A 19,469-nucleotide genomic window follows, 5' to 3' on the forward strand; every position below is an offset into this window, starting at 1 on the left:
GATTCAATGATTCTATGAGTTCACAGTTTTCAGCTCTACTCATAAGTTCTCTGATAATGAAGCAGCCTGTTGTTAGCTTACAGCAGAGCCTGGACAACATCCAGACTTGGGCCTGTCAAATGGTAATAACGTTCACAACACACATTGCCAGATAGTGCCTTTGAAAGTCCTGCCATTTGCTCTTGATCATTGATTGCTGAGGCCTCCACCATCAATGATGCAATGCTGGTCATCTTCAAAGGTTATGTAGACTCTGGAACAGTTCCTATGATTGGAGTGTAGCTAATGTAACCCCACTATCTAAACAGTGAGATAGAGAGAAAACAGGGGATTATAGATTAGTCAGCCTGACAGCAGTAGTGGGGAAAATGCTGAAGTCCATTATAAACAATTTACAAAAGGGAAATCATGCCACTGGAATTCTTCAAGAATGTAACTAATAGAGTTGATGAGGGGGAGCCAGTAGATGTGGATATTTGGACGTTCAGAAGGCTTTTGACAAAGTCCCACATAAGAGATCAGTGTGTAAAATTAAAACACGTGGGATTGGGGTACTTTATTGAAATGATAGAAAACTAATTGGCAGACAAGAAACAAAGAGAAGGAATAAACAGGACTTTTTTCAATTGGCAGTCACTGATTAGTGGGGTACCATTGTGATTAATGCGAGGATCCCAGCTATTCACAATGTATGTTCGCGATTTAGATGACGGAACTAAACATAATATCTGCAAATTTGCAGATAACACAAAGCTTGGTGGGACAATGAGCTGTGAGAAGGATGCAGGGGTGTTTCAGTGTGATTTAGACAAGTTGAAGTTTAAGTTTTATTTATTAGTCACAACTAAGGCTTACATTAACATTGCAATGAAGTTTCTGTGAAATTTCCCTCGTCGCCACAGTCCAGTGCCTGTTTGGGTCAATGCACCTAACCAGCATGTCTTTCAGAACGTGGGAAGAGACCAGAGCACCTGGATGAAACCCAAGCAGATATGGGGATAATGTGCAAACTCTACACAGACAGTGACCCAGTCTGGGAATCGAACGCATGTTCCTGATGCTGTGAGGCACCAGTGCTATTGTGCCGCCCCCTGAAGTTGAGTGAGTGGTAAATGAATGACAGATGCAGTATAATGTGGATAAACGTGAGGTTATCCACTTTGATAGCAACAACAGGAAGGCAGATTATTATTTGAATGGGTATAGATTGAGAGAGGGGAATATGCAATGAGACCTGGGTGTCCTTGTACACCAGTTGCTGAAGGTAAGCATGAAGGTGCAGCAGGTGGTAAAGAAGGCAAATGGTATGTTGGCCTTCATAGTGAGAGGATTTGAGTACAGGAGTGGGGACATCTTGCTGCAGTTATACAGAGCCTTGGTGAGACAACGCCTAGTCTATTGGGCGGGATTCTCAGGCTGCTCACATCAGTGGGATTCTGTAGTCCCGCTGCAGTGAATGGAGATTTGGCTAAGTGCCATATTCTCTATTCTCACTGGCAGCAGTGGCAGGCCATGAACGGCCAGAGGATTCCAGCCATTATGTGCAGTTTTGGTCTCCTTATCCAAGGAAGGATGTTCTTGCTATAGAGGGAGTACAGAGAAGGTTTACCAAACTGAATCCTGGGATGGCAGGACTGATGTATTGAGGAGAGATTGAGTCAGTCAGGATTATATTCACTGGAGTTTAGAAGAATGAGGAGGGATCTCATAGAAACCTATAAAGTTCTAACAGGGCTACACAGGCTGGTTGCAGGAATAATGTTCCAGATGGCAGGGAGTCCAGAACCAGGAGTCATCATCTACGAATACAGGGCAAGCCATTTAGGACTGAGATGAGGTGAAATATTTTCACCCAGCGAATGGTAAGCCTGTGAAATTCTCTATCGCAGAAAGTAGTTGAGGCCAAAACATTTGGCTGGAATTGACCAGCTGTTCGCACTGGCGGGATCTTTCTGATGTGGGTTTTCTGGTGGTATTGGGTGGATTCAATGGGAAATCCCATTAACCATGGTGGGATCGGAAGATTGCACCAACTCCTGCCTCTGAGAAACATATGGCGGGGAGGCCAGAGAGTCTCGCTCCTGAATGTTTTCAAGAAGGAGTTAGATACAACTCATCGAATCATAGAATACTGCAGTGCAGAAGGAAGCCATTTGGCCCATTGAATCTGCTTTGAGCACAATCCCACCCAGGCCCTATCCCCTCAGCCCCGTTCATTTATTCTAGCTAGTCCCCTTGACACTAAGGGGCAATTTATCATGGCCAATCCACCTAACCCGCACATCTTTGAACTATGGGAGGAAACAGGAGCATCCGGAGGAATTCCATGCAGACACTGGGAGAATGTGCAAGATCCACATAGAAAATGACACAAGCTGGGAATCAAACTTGGGTCCCTGGCACTGTGAGGCAGCAGCGCCAAACACTGTGCTACCATGCCACCCAAACTCTTGGGACGAAAGGGATCAAAGGAGAGAAAGCGGAAACAGGTTACTGAATTGGATGATCAGCCATGATCACAATGAAAAGTTCAGCAGGCTTAAAGAGCTGAATGGCTTTCTCCTATCCTATATTCTATGCTTCTATGGTTCTAACATCCTAGGTTCACCACTGACAAACAACTGAACTAAACTTGACCAACCACATCAATAATCATGGCTCTAAGAGCAGGAAAGAGACTGTACTTTGTAATGAGTAGCTCACTTCTGAACCCTCAGTGCCTCTTCATGATCTGTCATGCTCAGCTCAGGGCTATAGTTGAATATTCACCACTCACCTGGGTTGGTGCAGCAACAACACTCAATAAACTCTATTTCATCCAGGAAAAGGCAGTTCGTTTGATTAGTGTCCCTATTACTGAACTCAAATTCCACCACTGGTGCAGTATGTATGAGCTGGAGGATATACTGCAGCAACTCAGTAAGATGACTTTTACAGCACCTTCCTTCCCTGCAACCTATACCGTCAAGAAAAACAGGGACAGCAATGTTGTGGGAACACCATCAGAGTTCCTGTCGACATTGCAATTGCTTGTAACTCAGACATATACTGCCAATCATTCATCATTGGTGGATCAATATTGTGGATTGCTAAACTTAACGTCATTGTGAAAGCTGTATTACCACAATTAAGGACTGCAACAGTTCAAGGAAATGGCCTGAAATCATTATCTTAGGGCAGCTGAGAATGAGCAAAAGATACAGTCTTATCAATGTAGCCAACATTCCAAGCATAATATTTTTAAGTTAAGCAAAAATAAGTTAATTGATTCATGATTTCATTTTACAGTAAAATGGAAATTTACTGTATTATTGTCTTTGTTCTTGAAGTGCTTGAGCTGTATTTTATCAGCCCTCAAATCCACAGCCCAGCTGAAGCAATTAAATAGCCATTTAGGGGATTCTTTCCACTTCTGCTGGTGGTGACTGGGCCCTCCTTTCGGGTATCCATTGGTCCATGGATGACCCCCTCAGTGGCAATGGCCACCTGTGCAGCAAGAATGCCGCCTGCCCTCATCAACTGCCATAGCATCTCTGCTCACCTAACTGCTGTTCATACCCACCTGACCACCATCTGGATGTGAGGACACATGTTCATCACTGCACCCTTCTTCTACAGCCCCAGCAGTGGCCATGGCTCCTGGGGGCACTGCAGGAGCTGCCAGCCTTCTAATTGGCCACCCTGTTGCTGCCAAGATGCTGCCCCAGCTCCCACTGGCTGCCAAAATAGGCTGATCCTTCACTCTATCGCCACTTTCAGACTGTCAATGAAGAGCTCCAGTGCTGGCACTAATTTCCAGCCTGGGGGTATTCATTTTCTTCTCACTTCTGATTCTTAATTGATTTATTGATCCAATTTCAAATGTATATTCAATTCTCCAGCATGTTCTTGGATGAACTTAATAGTGCTGACTAACAGTTTCTAAAACGGTCATTCATTTTTTTTCCTGTCTATCTCTTATATGCGCACGATATTTATATGGGTATCTTAATTTGTGATACTACAATAATTATTTGCGCCATGTGAATGTTGTGCACAGTGTATTCATTCTCAACATATCCATTAAAATATACAAGGTGATAATAAATGCCACCCAGATCCTGTAAAAAATAAATCAAAAATATACTGTACTGAAATGCCCATATTACTTAACTGGTCAAATTTGTCCAAAAGGTGGTAAAAAAAACACATAAATCTTTTGCCTATTACTGCAGTTGAATGTCTGGTTGAATTGGAATTGTAATATTGGTACAACATGCAAAGAGAGAAATGTGTGTTTACATGGCACATTTCATAATAAAAAGTCTGACAACACCAGGTTTTAGTCCAACTGATTTATTTGATAGTAAACGCACAAGCTTTCAAGGTTTCCCTCTTCGTCAGGTGAATGGAGAGTTCTGGCCTCAGACAGAGCATATAAAGCACAGGCAGTTTAGAGATTACTGATTAGAATGTGAATCTTTACACCTAACCTGCTGTTCAAGTCCTAAAGTGGCCGACAATGTGAGTGGACTCAGCAAAGTCCAAAGGGAGCAGCCCCACGGATGATGCACTGGAGTAACTTTCTGAAATCTCAGTGTGCTACTGCTGACCCGAGGCTGACACCCCACAAAATTATTATTTGTGGCATTTCATTTGATTAGCTCTGCTACCTCAGGAATTGCCTCAATTGCCATTTTAACTTATTGGAAGAAACTATTTTCAGTTGCGTGGAACATATCAAAATATACAACTTCCTCTTAATACCATCCAAAAGTCACTGTACAAATGACCACTTTTCCTATTGTGGTAAATTCACATAAAAACTCCAGAGTAATATTGTCTCTTATTCTTCGTCTTTTAAATTTGAATGTATCAGTAAAATGAATCAAAAAATATATTTTGTGTTCAAAAAAATGTGCTAAAACATTACCAGAAAAAAAGTGTTTTCGTGCATATATCAACTACTCTCCTTCAGGAGAACACCATCCTCGATTATTCGACTAATCCTGTGTTTTTAACTACAGGGCAGGGTACAGAGACAGTCTACATTAGCTGGACTGGGGATTGAACCCTGTGCGAGTATCTGTTATTCTGAACCACATTATTCGTCTAGCCAACTGAGTAAACCGGTCCCCTCTGTGTCAGCAATTAACTGGTGTGTAGCTGTGAGTTGACAGCATTCACTGAAGGGAAAAATCAGATGTCAGATTTCTAAGTGAATATTGTAAAGCACGGCAATTTCTGTTTCAGATGATGAGGCTGCACAGTTCAGCTCCTTGTGCAAGATTTTTGCAAGTCCATTATTTGCTTCCTTTCTTGTGTAACAGAATGATGAAGTGAACACAGTTCGAGTGAAAGAACGAGGCCAATCTGTACTCATCTTGAAAAAAGTGTCGTCATCTAACCCAACCCCCACAGCAGGGAGTGCCCGGAATGATTGGAGGTAAGTGGTTCACATACTCTGCAGAGCATTCAGCAGCCAGATGGATCCGATCAGCTGGAGCCTAACAGTGAGAAAGAGCAAAAGGCAATAGTGAAACGATGTAAAGCTCTTATAGTTAGAAACAAAACAATAAGGAAGCAGTATGGGAAGTTCAAGAGTTTTTGATCCCTATATGGGGGACAAAAGAGTTTCCAAAACCTTTGAAAAGAGTACTGATGTGACCTTGCCGGCTTTTGATGTACCTTACTTTAAATATATTGACGAGGATTCAGAGGATGAGTGGAGTAATCCTTCACAGTCTTCAGCAGAAGATGACTCAGTCGAATCTATCTTAACTAATAGGTACATGGTGATGGCTGGAACTCCTGAGAAAATTCTGGAGCATCTTCTGAATGATATACACATGGAGGAAGGTGAATGCAAAGAGACAGGTAAGGGCTGTCATCCTGCATTGAATCGAATGGAGACACTGATATGATTAAATAACCCATATTCTGTTTATCTTTACATCTTGCAAAGTGCCGTAAGTTCAATTTATTATTACTTTCATTTTTCTTTAAATAACTTGTTTTCTTAATTGCTTAACTGAACATAGTTTACACAATGCTGTACCACAAAGAATGCTAACCAGCTCTCTAGACCTTTATCGACTTTTATAAAGTTTTTAACCTTTTATGTGTAGCGTTGGAAGCTTTTTTTTCTGTTGGCAGAAAGCTAAATTCAGAGCAATGATTTTATGGTTTGTCATTAATTTTCCCCTTGCTATGATACAAACTGTAAATCCATAGCAAAATGAATGAAAATGGTTTTGAATCATGCATTAGGATGGAAAAGCTATCTCTATTATCAATAGTTACATAATGCATGAGATAGAATTTCCTCACCATGTACTATGAGTTAAAGCATCATTGTTGTCTAACAATAAGTAGAGAGAGGAATTAAACTAGCAATGGAAACCTAATGGGAGTTCTAATATTATAGGAGAGTAAACAACCCAAACTATTACTGACCTTTAAACTTTAACATCGACACTACAGTTCCTTGGGTCAGCTGCTGAGTCATGTTCTGTTCACTTTTTGTGCCTATGTGCTATGTGTTTATCTCTGTGCGAGTAAAATGAATGGGGTTTGGGAATAAAGTTAATTCAAGTCATTCATTACTGTTGAATTTTAAATGATGAATTTTATGCCAGAAAATAATCTGCATATATAATAGTAGCCTTATTATTAGCCTCATTAAAACACTCCTTTGAGTCAGGCAGTGGGCCTAATACATTTAGTGAAGGCACTTGAAACATTATTTTTCCAGGTTGCTGCTAGCTTGTTCTAAAAGTTTGACTGTAAATCACACTAAATTCCAGTATAATGATCAGACCCCTAGGAATCAACAGAATGGGTTGCACATCATTTTGGATCTTGACAGCATCCTTGCTGGATTTAATTGGACTATGTTGGAAAATTTCCAAAAGCCTGTATGTTTTTGAATAAACAACATTGCCTTTTTTAGCCCTGGGATTCCCAGAGAGGCCTGAAGAAGGGCAGAATGGAACCTCCATCCACCCATTCCTAACAGCCTCAATAGTTGCCCAGAAAAGCATTAGAAGACTTAAAATCTCTTCTAACCTTTGATTAACTATTTCACAGATCTGCACTGACTCCCCCACATCCCTCTAAACCCCAGGGGACTCCTTTGACCTGTCGGACTACAACCTCACAGTACTCACCCCACCCCACCCCACCCCACCCCACCCCACCCCACAAACTGCCCCCCAACCCCAAATATCTTCAAACCAACCCATGGGTTTCTCTCCATCCAGAGGGTCTCTTACCCCCCAGCTGGGCATGATTCCTACCCCCTTCTGCTCTGCCAAGCCTGACAGTCACCCCTTTATCCACCAGCTTCCTACCCTCCACCTTGCAAGGAATAAATCTTATTCCCTCATTCTACCGTCATGCCAAGCCTCCCCCCTGCCTCCCACCCTCGCCAGGAATAAATCTCATCCCCTCAACACTCCTCTCCCCCCCCGCCCCATCAGCCAGGCCCAACTCTCACCCCCACCCTCCATAACACAGAACCGAAGCCAACAGCACACCTCCAAGGCCAGACCTGACTGCCCCTCACCACCACTGCCCCCCCCCCCCCACCCCCCCCAACCGCACCCCCGCCCCGCCCCCTCCCCCCAAGTCCAGACCAGATCATTTCTCCCCTACTCCCACCACCCCAAGGCCTGGCCTGACTTAACCCAATCCAATTGTGCCCCTGGCCCCGTTAATCCTACCCACTTACCTTTTACACTTATGTTGTCAAGGACCTTTAAATTTGGCTAGACTTTACAAAGTGCCCAGTTTACAGCAGCTAGTGCCCTATAATATGGGAGCATGGGCTTACTTAACTTCAACTCTACAGCCCTTCGATACCAGGCCACAGGGATGTGCTGCACTCCCCAGATCAGCCCTGCCTAAGTTGGAAAGTCTGGAGAGGTAAAATCAGCTGGATTTGGGAATTGAGCAAAGTGACAATCCACCTCAATTGCCCCTCCATTGGAAGTTATGATTGAACTATTTTTTCTTCTCAGGGAAGCATACATTAAATAGAGCATCCTGCCCACCAAGGGAATTGTAGCGGGGAGGACATGGACTATGCAAAAGTCCATTGACCTCTTGTCTGTTAACTGTTGATTTCCAGACTAGGGCGAGCACGGCCAGGAAATCCCACCCTACATTTTGACAACAAAATTAGTGATTATCGTTCCTCTTGTGTGACACTTGCCTTTGGAGTTCAGGCACTAACCCAACGTACAAACACCCCATGACCTGCCTCTCCTTTCAGTACAGGAAAACATGTGAATACGTACCACATTCTCATTAGCAGAATACTTGATTGCAAAGTCAAACTGCATTTCTGTATCATATTTCTGAATGACAGTTGTGCCTTCAGTCTAATTATGTTAATGGACTGAGCAGGATATACCATTAAAGAGACATAATTATTTTGCTGTTTCAAAGTCATTACCAAGGACTGAAAGTTTCCCAGTTTTCCCAATGTCAAAAACACATTTTTATACATTATGGAGATATCTGAATTCTATTAGTTCCTAGTTTACATGGTAAAAGCAAAATATGTTGCCACATAGTTCAAGAACAACTGAAACAAGTGGAAACAATACCCCGATGATAGTAGTTAGTGCACATAGTTGGGGTGGATTTACAATTCCCTGGAGGCCTCCAGCGGGATCTTCTGGTCCCACCAAAGTCAATGGCAATGTACATTCCTCACACGCCTGCCGCCATGGGAGAACTTGCAGCAAGGGGTCACCCACCAGCCGGAAAGGCTAGAGAATTCCATCCCTTCATATATCTACCCTGATCATGTGAATTTTGCGTTTCAAGTAATTACAGATGCTTTTGACACAAATAAAAGAACAGATTTAGAGAAAAGGAAGTATTATATGAGCTACATGTAACAACAACTTATATTTGTACAATATCTTTAAAATCATAAAATATTTCAAGACACGGCCAGGATTTTACAGCCACTCCTGCCCTCTGGAGGGAGATTATGGTCCTTATGAAGTGAATTTAAAATGTCTCACCAGATCCACTGGCAGGAGACATGGGAGAAATCCTGGCCATTTTAGAGAGACAGTGAGGTGTTGGGAGAACATTCCAAAGCTTAGGGCCCTGCTGGCAACTGAGCAATCAAACCATGTTGGCAATTTAATAGCCTAGGTTACACATAGAAGATATGCATTTCTCGCTAAATTTAATTTTCTTTTCAATTTTCACACCTGATTTGCAAATAGCCACGGGCTATCATTTAGTTCAACTCATTTCTTGTTTTCTGAGCTCCAATAATGTTAAAAGTAAAATGGTTACTGGTATCTACTGATTTCCCTTGATTGCTCCCAGTTTTTAAAGTAAAAATAAACGTTGAAAGGCATCCCAAAAAGCGAATTGCTGGCAATAAAATCTGACTTTAACAGCTTAATGTATATATTGCCTCATTACATCCCTCAAAGTCCTCAAATGCTGCACACATAATTAATGTTGTTACATGCACCGACATGTAATCGCATGAATTGATACAAGACAGTGATATTTCTGAGTCCCAATGCTTTTATAAGCTGCTTTCATTCCATCCTAATCATGATATAATTTGTATTTCCTTGTTTGTGTGATATCATAGTTGGCAGCGCAAAATGAGAACAACTTATAAATCCACCTCATCTTTCATATCGCTCTTCTGTTTTTGTCTCCATCTCTATATATGATGCTCTAGATATATATAGTTCATACTTATGTACAATTCCATCATTTTCTTATTCATGTATATAACACATTCATTCCTATTTATTATTCTATTATGTCAGATACCTTGCAATATATGTTCTTTTAACACTATTTTGTACTAATCTTCACCTTCTCATGTAGTGGAGGACTGGTGTTAAATGTAGGTTAGGCTTAAAGGACATTAGCAAATCAATTGGGACTGCAGTTTTCACTGCTTTATTCCGACTGCCAGTTAATTTTTGCCATCATCCAATCTGAATTTATAACCTCTAGGTTGCTAGTCCTGCACAGTGACTGTTGCATGCCATTTGCTCTGCAGCTCTCTCTCAGCATTCCTCTTCAAACAGCTTACCTCCATTCCTCCCCAGATAAAGATGATAGAAAATTGATGAGACACAGGCTGCCTTCAGCACAAGTCTCCAATTAGACAATCAGGTTGTTATTTCTAATTGTTTGATTTAATATCCCAATTAAATCATTGTGTAAATTGTCATCTATTGATAAGGAACTATTGTTCTTTTCAAACCTCCCTGAAAAATGTTAAATGTTTTAAATGGAAACATGTTTTACATTTTTTGAATATTTAACAATAACAGCAGAATATCAAATCTTAATTTGCTGTTAGTGTGGCCAATCTAACCTAATTATTACTTTCCCAGAACACACTAGTATGTGTTCTTACTTGCTTGTAATAAAATGCATTGTTCAGAGATATTGCAAGTTACTGCAGGAATAATCCAGCAGCCCCAATTATTGAGTTCAAACTCTTCATTTAAGTGTTAATACCTTAAGGCACAACCAGCATACTTCCTGTCAATCACTGAAGCACAACTGCAAGTTTGCCAGTACAATTCACACTCCATTCTGCAATACAGCACAACAGTGGGCTGCACTGATCATTAAGTGTTAAGATAAAATCATCACAAATCAATGTGGTTTTGTGAAATCTTTAATGACTGAAAAATTCCTCTGTTGTAGACACAATCCTGTCATAGTCAGGATTTTATTTATGGAGACAAGTTCCAAAAGTTTTAATCTCTGCCAGATACACACAGCATTTTGGGCTTTGCACAGTGCTCTGTAACATCCTCTGTGAGAGCCTCTAAGTAACTGATTAAGACTTTCCAACCCAAGACAATTTCTTGTATCTGTGTGGGCTACGATTAAGAAAAATACTGTGGTCTTATTTATTGGTTGTTACTATTTTTTCTTCATGCATAAATCCTCTAACTTTTAACACTCGAGTTCCTATTTCATCAAGAGGCAAACATTTGACAATATTATGGCTAGGTCCAAAGGGAACATGGCTGTGTATTTTTATGCTGAACTTTCCTCCACAGTTCTCCTGAAGATGCTGACTCACTGTTGTTGTTAAGTTCCAGAACACCAGGAGTTTTTTGGTACCATTTTTCCAGCAGCAATTGTATGAATCTAGAAATGAATTGTTCAAGATGGAGGGCATCAGAATTAAGCTCAATCCCCTTTATCCACACATTTACACTTTTCAAAAGAAATTGCTGAAGTAGAAATCCTGGCTGATGCTTTATCCCCTTCCTCATCAAAGTGTTTTGTTGGAATATTCTTGTTAACTGTTTTACTGATTTGTTCTGATCATGTCGGCATTGTTAATTTTCTATAATTCTTACTGACTATTATCCAATGCTTTTGCTGTATATGCAATGTCTACTATAATTGCAAAGTGTTTAAAAGAATTGAGCTTCACAGAGCAAAAATAGAAGATCTAGGCCGGCATTCTCCCAAAATAAAACTAAGCGCCCGATGGCTGGAAATGGGAGTATTTCTGGCCCATTTTTTGGGAGTATTTACCTGAACAAATCTCTGACACTCTGTGCAATGCAGAGTGTTGTAGCGTGATCCATTCTGAAAAGTGACGGGCTTTTTCCCACCTGAGGCCAGCAGCATAATGTGGAACAAGCCACTGCGCATGCGCCAATCTGTCAGTGTGGGGATTGGCACATGCACAGTACCTCTTCCTCCCATGCCTCATGTAGGCCTCCTGATTGCTAATCTTCTGTTTATCCCCAAACCCCCAGACTGATTGCTGGCCTTCCCTGGAACCCCCCGATCACTGGCTTCCTGACGTCACCCCCATGATTGGCCTTCCTGACCTCCCCCGGCCTTTCCAACCTCCCCCACTGCCCCCCTCATCCCCGCCAACATCTCCCGATTGCTTGCATACCAGAACCTCCACCTCCACCCGGACCTGCCCAAATCTCCCCTACCCCTCTATGGCCAGCCCCGATGTACTCATTCTTGCCCTCCCCGATGGCTAGCCTTGATCGCTTCCTTCTTTCCTCTCCCACTGATCCCACTTGCAAATGGCAGTGTGTACTCCCAAATAGGCCCCACCCCAGTAAGCCTCACTCTTATGTCCCTGCCCCCTTGGCTTTTCCTGGTGTGCCCCTTGGGCAGTACCAGGGTGCCAGGCTGGCACTGCTGAAGGGGTACCCCCTTGCCCCGAACCCCCCCCCCCCTGCGGGGCGTCTCTCCCTACCAGTAGGGTTTACCCAGTAGGGGGGAGTGGGGGGTTGGATGGGGTGGAGATGCCCATGGGTGCAGGATATTTCCATGTGATAATGTGTTCATGCTAAAAGAAAGTGCCTGGGAGACTCACAATTGGTGCTCAGTGAAATGCCTCCCCCTGGTGTCTCTTGGTCCTAATTTCTACATTTGGTTGCCCACAGGAGCAGCAAAATATCTGTTTTTTGGGGGAATTGTAGCCGGATTGAATTCGTAAAGTAACAAAATTATACAAAGAATCTTAATAAATTTTAACAAAAAGTAAGTGCTGATAATGCAGATTGTTAGCTTATGTTTACCAGGCTGGGGATGTCTTACATTTTAAACTCCATGGGTTCCCCAAAGACAATGAGAGGCTGAACCATACAGAGCAGGGACTACCCAAGTTGAATCCATAGCTTGCCTGGAATTCAATCATCCCATTCAGGTTGTTCTGGGCAGGTCGCTGCAGTCCCCCAGGTTAGAGAAGAGAAAATGAGCTAAAATTTCTGACCAGTTATCCAATGAGTATTCTGGTTAGACTGAGCTTCTCTTCCACCTATAGTTAGGTAACCTGCAGACATCCATCATCCAGGCTTACCTGAGGCCACATGAGGAAGATGTCGGAGAATGAGTAGCAGCTGTAATATTATACTCTGGCAATGAGTCAGCACCTTAAGACAAAAGAGAAGGCATAATTGACAGAAAAGGAGTGTAGAAATAAAATACACTTTAGAGCAATGGTGATAAATCTCCCAGGTGTTCCCAGACTATGCAAATAAATTTCCATTGGGATTCTTCTGGTTTCCTCTGGAATTTCTGGTGTGCAGAACTATTGACAATATCATTGAGTTCAGAAGAAAACTAGAGTTTAAACAGGTGCCGGTTCTAGCATTGGGGGAAGGGAATTTTCCAGAATATTTTGTCCCCTTACAGAACTGGGATTTATTTTCCTTTATTGCTCCCAGGAAATTAGAAGGCTTCAAGGAGGTGGGAAAAGGGATGGTGAAAAGTGTTCAGCCATGATGATTCAGACTTCATGACGCTGGGCATGTTTGATGGTCTGCTTGTTTCCGGCCCATCATTCCTGTATCTTCATATGTTTGAAAAAGGGAATTGCCTCTTTTCTGCCATTATGATGTCCTTTTGGCAGTTATTGCAATTTCACAACCAGAAGCCATTTTCTGATATCTTCATCACATACCCATGTACTGGACCAGTGTATTACAGAGCTAAAAGCACTCAGGCTGCAATCAGTATAGTATAAAGCTAAAAACACCCAGGCTGCAATCTGTGTATTACAAAGCTAAAAACACTCAGGCTGCAATCAGTGTATTACAAAGCTAAAAACACTCAGGCTGCAATCACTGTATCACAGAGCTAAAATCACTCAGGTTGCAACTCTCCCTAATTAAATCAAAGTGTTGGCAACACTACTGGATGAGATTCACAAAATTAAAACTGAAAAAAATGCCCCCCTCCCCCCCACTGGACCAAACGTACCAGGCGTGCAAGGAACCAGGCATTTAATGATCCCAAATCTGTGATCAGCTGTTCAGCTGACATTCAAGAACATTTTGTGTTTTTCCTTTTCTCAGAATAACTGAAGGAGGAATAATCCAATGTCATGAGGATGCAGAGTGCATTTCATGTTGGATCTTTTATGAGACCAATCTTCTGGAGTTATAACTGTGGATTCACCTCTGACAGTTTCTACTGCAGCAAGACCATGGAAGCCTGTAACTGAACTTCTCCCCCAAAGTTTAGTTCATTACAAGATTAATTAGATATTCCATGTCCATGGAAACTATCTGATATGTAGCTGATTCAAACCTGCAGTTTTCCCCATGAAAATGGCATCTCAATGGTTCTATTTTTCACACATACCAATGATAATGGAATGAGATGTTGTTCTTAAATTGTATCTAGGGCAGGAGTATCATGGTGGCACAATACACTAGGATTTTGAGCTTGTGTACAGTAAAGCAGAGAGATAGAGCTTAGTGGATATAAAGCCTCACAAGTTTCCAATGTAATCTAATCATTGGATAGCATGCACTCTCCATATAGGGAGAGAGAGTTAGCTCAATATCAGCCTTTGCATACCTCACAGTGACCAGCTGCCCACCATCTCATGCATAGATGCTAAAAATGATGAGAAAATCATCATGAAAAGACCTGCATAGCACCTTATCATGTCCTCATAATGTCCCAGAGTGCCAATGAACTACATTGAAATTTTATTAACAGACAGAGAGACAATAACAGCAGAGAATGTGGCTATTCAGCCCATCTGACGTCTGCCAGTTAAAAGAGATCAATTTTTCAGCCGTTGGCAGGATCTCGTCGATCATGGTACATCTAATGGATAACCATTCGCTGGATGTTTTGGAAACTTTCCGCCTCTACTCCCCTTTAATCCTTCAGCCCATCACTCTCAATCTATGCCCCTCGAGACTCCTCTGCTTTTAGAAATAGGTCCTTCCATTTCCCCTCTGTCAAAGCCCCCTCATTATTTTATGCCCCTCAATTAAATCTTCCCTCAGCCTCCTTTTTCACAGAAGTAAAAACCCCAATCTATCCAATCTTGAAGCTTGGCAGAATTAAAAAAAGAAACAATAAGAGAAAAAAGCGGTAATATGAAGCTTATGGGTTCTATGAGAAGCTTTGCAGGCAAGAAAAGAAAGGCCAATGGTGAAAAAAACAGTATTAGAAAGCATATCTGCTTTCTAAGAAAGATCAGAGATTTGAAAGAAATGCAGCCTTAAAGAAAATGAGGCCAGACAGAATAAGTGTGGTGAAGAGAAAGCACTTCAGGCTCAATAGAATGTGAACTGATTGTTAAAAAATAAACTGTTTGATCTGCCTAGAGCTGCCAATCAGAAACGTTTTTAGCAGCTAATGGACCCTGAGTTTCTTATGGAAACAAACCTTGGTTAATCCCCTCTTTGATCTGTTTGGAGCTGTTAATCAAAGCAGTTCTAAGAGGTTTCAGAACTGCTGGGGCAACAAGGAGAAATCATGACAGCCCCATTCAGAGGGAGAGACATGAGATCAGTCTCTTCCACCACAGCTCGTGCCCTCACCCAGCGCCAGGTCCCTTGACAATCCCCTCTCTGCAGACTGGCAGCAACAGAGCAGCCCATGGGCACAGTTGGGGGCAGTACTTAGCTCCATGACCCCCCCACCGCTCGAAGTCTGCAGTGCCTGGTTCCCGATTGTCTGCACCAGAACTAATTGGCACCCATTGGAACTTCCCGTTTTGGGGTAGGGGGAGCATTCAGACAGGCTGTTGAATCAGACTTCCAGCCTGCTAATTGTATTCAGATGTATTTAAGTTTGTCCTGATCAGCTGCTCAGCCGCTCTGGGTGAGAACCTGATCTGGCCAGGTGCAGCGGGCTGGGAGACTCGCAATGGATTTGATGCCTGGCAAGAATCCCAATCAACAAGTCGTCGGGAATCTTCAGTTGCAGTTGGCAGCCCTGGGGGATCGCCCCCTCAGTTTGTTCATTTTGCTGTAGCTTGTGCGATGTCTACTATAATTGCAAAGTCTTTAAAAAATTAAGTACTCACATCATAGAGAGGAGGCAGAAGCCCTAATTTTCACATTTGGTTGCCCACAAGACCAGCTAACTGGGCGGGCCTGCTTCAGGCAGCACTGGGCAGATGGTGATAACACGTTGCAATTGTAGGGAAAAAGTAATTGCATTCCTAAGAGACCTGATGCATGCACAGCAGCAGTGATGGCATGTCTGGCTGAAATGATGTGTAACACATAGGGCATGTTGGTGCTTTTCACTCTCAGGCAGTGAGCTGCAATGAGGTTGGGGGAATAGACCAAACATTCTTATGTCAGAACTTAATGATCATTTGAAAAATAAGTGGTTTTAAGAGAGAAATTCCGAATTGTAACGAGATGCTTCTCTCAGTCAAGTAAAAAAATACAAGAACGTGGTCTCCATCCCTTAGCCACTTCACTGAAAATTCCCACTCAGCTACAAAGCAGGCACACGAAGCCACATTCAGCCAGGAGAGAAATGGGTGTAATGGTGACACGGTGGTGTCACTGCTGCCTCACAGTGCCAGGGACCTGGGTTCAATTTCACCCTTGGTTCACTGTCTGTGGGGAGTTTGCACATTCTCCCTGTGTCTGCAAAGGTTTCCTCCGGGTGCTCCAGTTTCCTCCCACAGTCCAAAAGATGTGCAGGCTCGGTTGATTGGCCATGCTAAATTGACCCTAGTGTCAAGGAGTGTGGGGTTACAAGAATATGGGACTGTGGTCAGTTCAGGCTTGATGGGCTGAATAGCCTTCTTCTGCACTGTGTGGTTTCTATGAAATCAACATTTGAGCCCTGTGAGGCCAGCTCCAACATCTAGCACAATGAAGGAAGTGTCTGCTGTCAAATAACTCCAGTGCAATGCTGAGGGAGTGCTGCACTGTCTTTTGGATGAAACAATAGACCGCAGCTCTGTCCGTTCTCTCAGCTGGATGCAGATTATTTCAAAGAGGAGCAGGGAGATTATCCCCAATGCACTGGGCAATATTTATCCTTCAATCAGCATCACAAAAATTAAAACAGATAACTGCACATTTTTGTGGGATTTTCATTAGCTTCAGAATGCCTTTGGGCATCGAGGTCAAGAAAGGAGTGATATCAAAACAGATCTTTTTTTCTCCTAGATAGATAATAAGTGTCAACAAAATATTCAACCATGGAATAATATTCAACCAGTGGCACAGTGGTTAGCACTGCTGCGTTACAACGCCAGGGAACCAGGTTCAATTCTGGCCTTGGGTGACTGTGTGGAGTTTGCATGTTCTCCCCGTGTCTGCATGGGTTTCCTCCAACTCTAAAGATGTGCAGGTTAGGTGGATCAGCCATGCTAAATTGCCCCTTAATGTCCAAAGATGTGTACGTTAGGGGGATTAGCCATGGGAAATGCATGGGGTTACGGGGATAGGGTGGGAGGTATGCCTGGGTGAAATGGCTTTTTGGAGAGTTAGATTTGATGGGCTCCTCCTGCACTCCAGGGATTCTATGATCAGAGTTGAGACTAATCCTGCCTACATGCATATTGACTGGAGCTGAATGCTTAAGGCTTCCCGAATCTGTACTACTCAGTTCAGCAAGACATAATAGCAGTAGCACACCACAAAATAGCCAGATAGCTTTGATTTTAATAGTGCCAGAACTGAAAATAGAGACCTGTTTCAGTTCAGAATTAATGCTTTGTACCATGGGAACAATGTAGGAGAGACCAACACTCAGGAAATAAAGCAGGTCCACTTCCTGTGCTTCAGAATAGAGATTTCAGAGGGGATTGACGTGGGTACAATGTGGTTAGAAGGGTTGTTAGTGATTCTGGTGGGCAGTTGGAGAGAGTTCGGGAGCAGAGATGAGAGTTTGGCAATCACAGAATTGACTGTGGGGAGACAGTGATCATAGGAATCCGATCACGAGGGATTCTCTCCAGGATGAGGACAAATTGTAAAAGAGGAATTAGATTGCAGGGAGTGAAAAAGGTGTGCTGAACCTGATTGTGGAGAAGGAAGCAGATTAGTTTCAAGATTGGGGGAAGCACTCCCTCTCCCCTGGAAAACTCTTACCTTTTCCATGTAACAGTCCTCACCTCCTTTCAGCTGTCAGATTTCCTGAGGTCCGGGAAACCCTGCTGGCAGCAGTAGATCTGGAAGAAAGATAAAATCTGAGGCATATAACCTTAGGAAAATATTTAAATAAACCAGCCAATTCCTGGGAATTTGTTGCCAAAATTCACCACTCCAACCCCTACACTCAACCATTCTGCCGCAATTAAAACTAGGAGTGGACAGGTTTGAGGTGATTCCCAGCATCCACTATATTTTGCTTTCAGTTTGAGATGGGTTGAATTTGGGTTTGAGTCTTAAATTTTATCATTTCACCCAACCAAACCCACTTGTTTTTGGGGATAAACTTACCCCATTAAGTGTGCTGCACCCTGTCTCAATCCAGATAAAACTACCCCATTAGTGTGTGCTGCACCCTGCCTCTGTCCAGCTGGGGGAATGGGGGGGGATGAGATTTCATGGAGACGTTACGGGCAGGAAACATGGTGTGCAAAGTCACTGAATTAAGGAGGATGGGAAATGTGGATTTCCTATCAGCGGGTAGAGATGCAGAGGTAATGTCAGCAACGTGTTTGAGGTGCATTGAGTATTACACTGGCTTGTGTGGGTTTCTAATTGTGGTACATTTGTATCCCATGAGTATTCATTAGTGTAAAACCTTTCTAATTTCCTTCTACCTTCAAGATGAAGTCAGCAGCAGACAAAACATTATAGGCCCTGCTTCCACTGGTGCACACCAATCGGTTTGATGCAGCTGTGTGCAAGCTCAGTGGTGTCCTTATTTAACACCATGGAACAAAGGAGGGAAGCATGAGAATGGACTCTTGCATGGAGGCTCAGGACTGGTAGGGGTGAGTTAGTGGCAGGAGGGTGGGATCAGGAGCCTGGAGGAGTGGGACAGAGATCCAGTGAAGGATAGAGTTTGAGGTCAGGGGCATTTAGGAACGTGTCTAATGCCTTGGTGGGTGGGGGATGGGGGGAGGCGGACGGGAGGGGAAGAGATGTGATGGGGTGGAGGTAGTGTGTGGTGGGGGAGGGGGCTGGTATGTGGTGAGGGAGTGGTCTGGTGTGTGGTGGGGGGATGTGTGTGGTGGGGAAGGAGGATGGTGTGTGGTGAGGGAGAGGTCTGGTGTGTGGTGGGAGGATGTGGTGTGTGGTGGGGTAGGAGGGTGGTGGGGACCGTCAGTCGAAGTAAGAGAATTAGAATTAGAATCAGAATCCCTACAGTGTAGTAGGAGGCCATTCAGCCCATTAGTGGACTAAAGGGCAGTGTCAGTATTGTTCAAATGTGAGTCCATCTCAGAATGTTGGCTGGCAGAGGCCTTACAGGATTTTGAGTTTATTTGTTTTATTTATCTCACTGAGAGTGATCTCAGACAAGGTCCTTTGTAATCCACAAAAGGAAGGGCCAACTGAGCCTACAAGTCCAGTTGTGCCACACAGAGTGGTGTGTACAGCAGTACCACAAACACTCACTAAAATGTGAAAACAAAAACACATGGATCAAGGGTGGTGTAGAAAAAACACATTGTTAAGATGGCGGCGTGGGCTCGTTGGGCCAAAGGGCCTGTTTCCCATGCTGTGTTGTTCTTTGTTCTTAATTGCTTCTTCCACAAAAAACAGAAT

General features: G+C 43.1%; 1 protein-coding gene across 1 annotated transcript in view; it reads left to right on the top strand.

Annotated features, from left to right (window-relative positions):
* The first annotated feature begins 5,460 nt into the window (after window positions 1–5,460).
* rapgef5a (Rap guanine nucleotide exchange factor (GEF) 5a) overlaps window positions 5,461–19,469 on the top strand; it is a 66,683-nt gene continuing 52,674 nt past the window's right edge. Inside the window, exon 1 of the mRNA XM_080207101.1 lies at window positions 5,461–5,856. Within this exon, the coding sequence (XP_080063227.1) occupies window positions 5,568–5,856 (289 nt within the window). The 5' untranslated portion in view covers window positions 5,461–5,567. The remainder of the gene's footprint in view (window positions 5,857–19,469) is intronic.

This window comes from Carcharhinus amblyrhynchos, chromosome 2, assembly GCF_965287045.1.
Source record: "Carcharhinus amblyrhynchos chromosome 2, sCarAmb.v2.hapA, whole genome shotgun sequence".
NCBI lineage: Eukaryota > Metazoa > Chordata > Chondrichthyes > Carcharhiniformes > Carcharhinidae > Carcharhinus > Carcharhinus amblyrhynchos.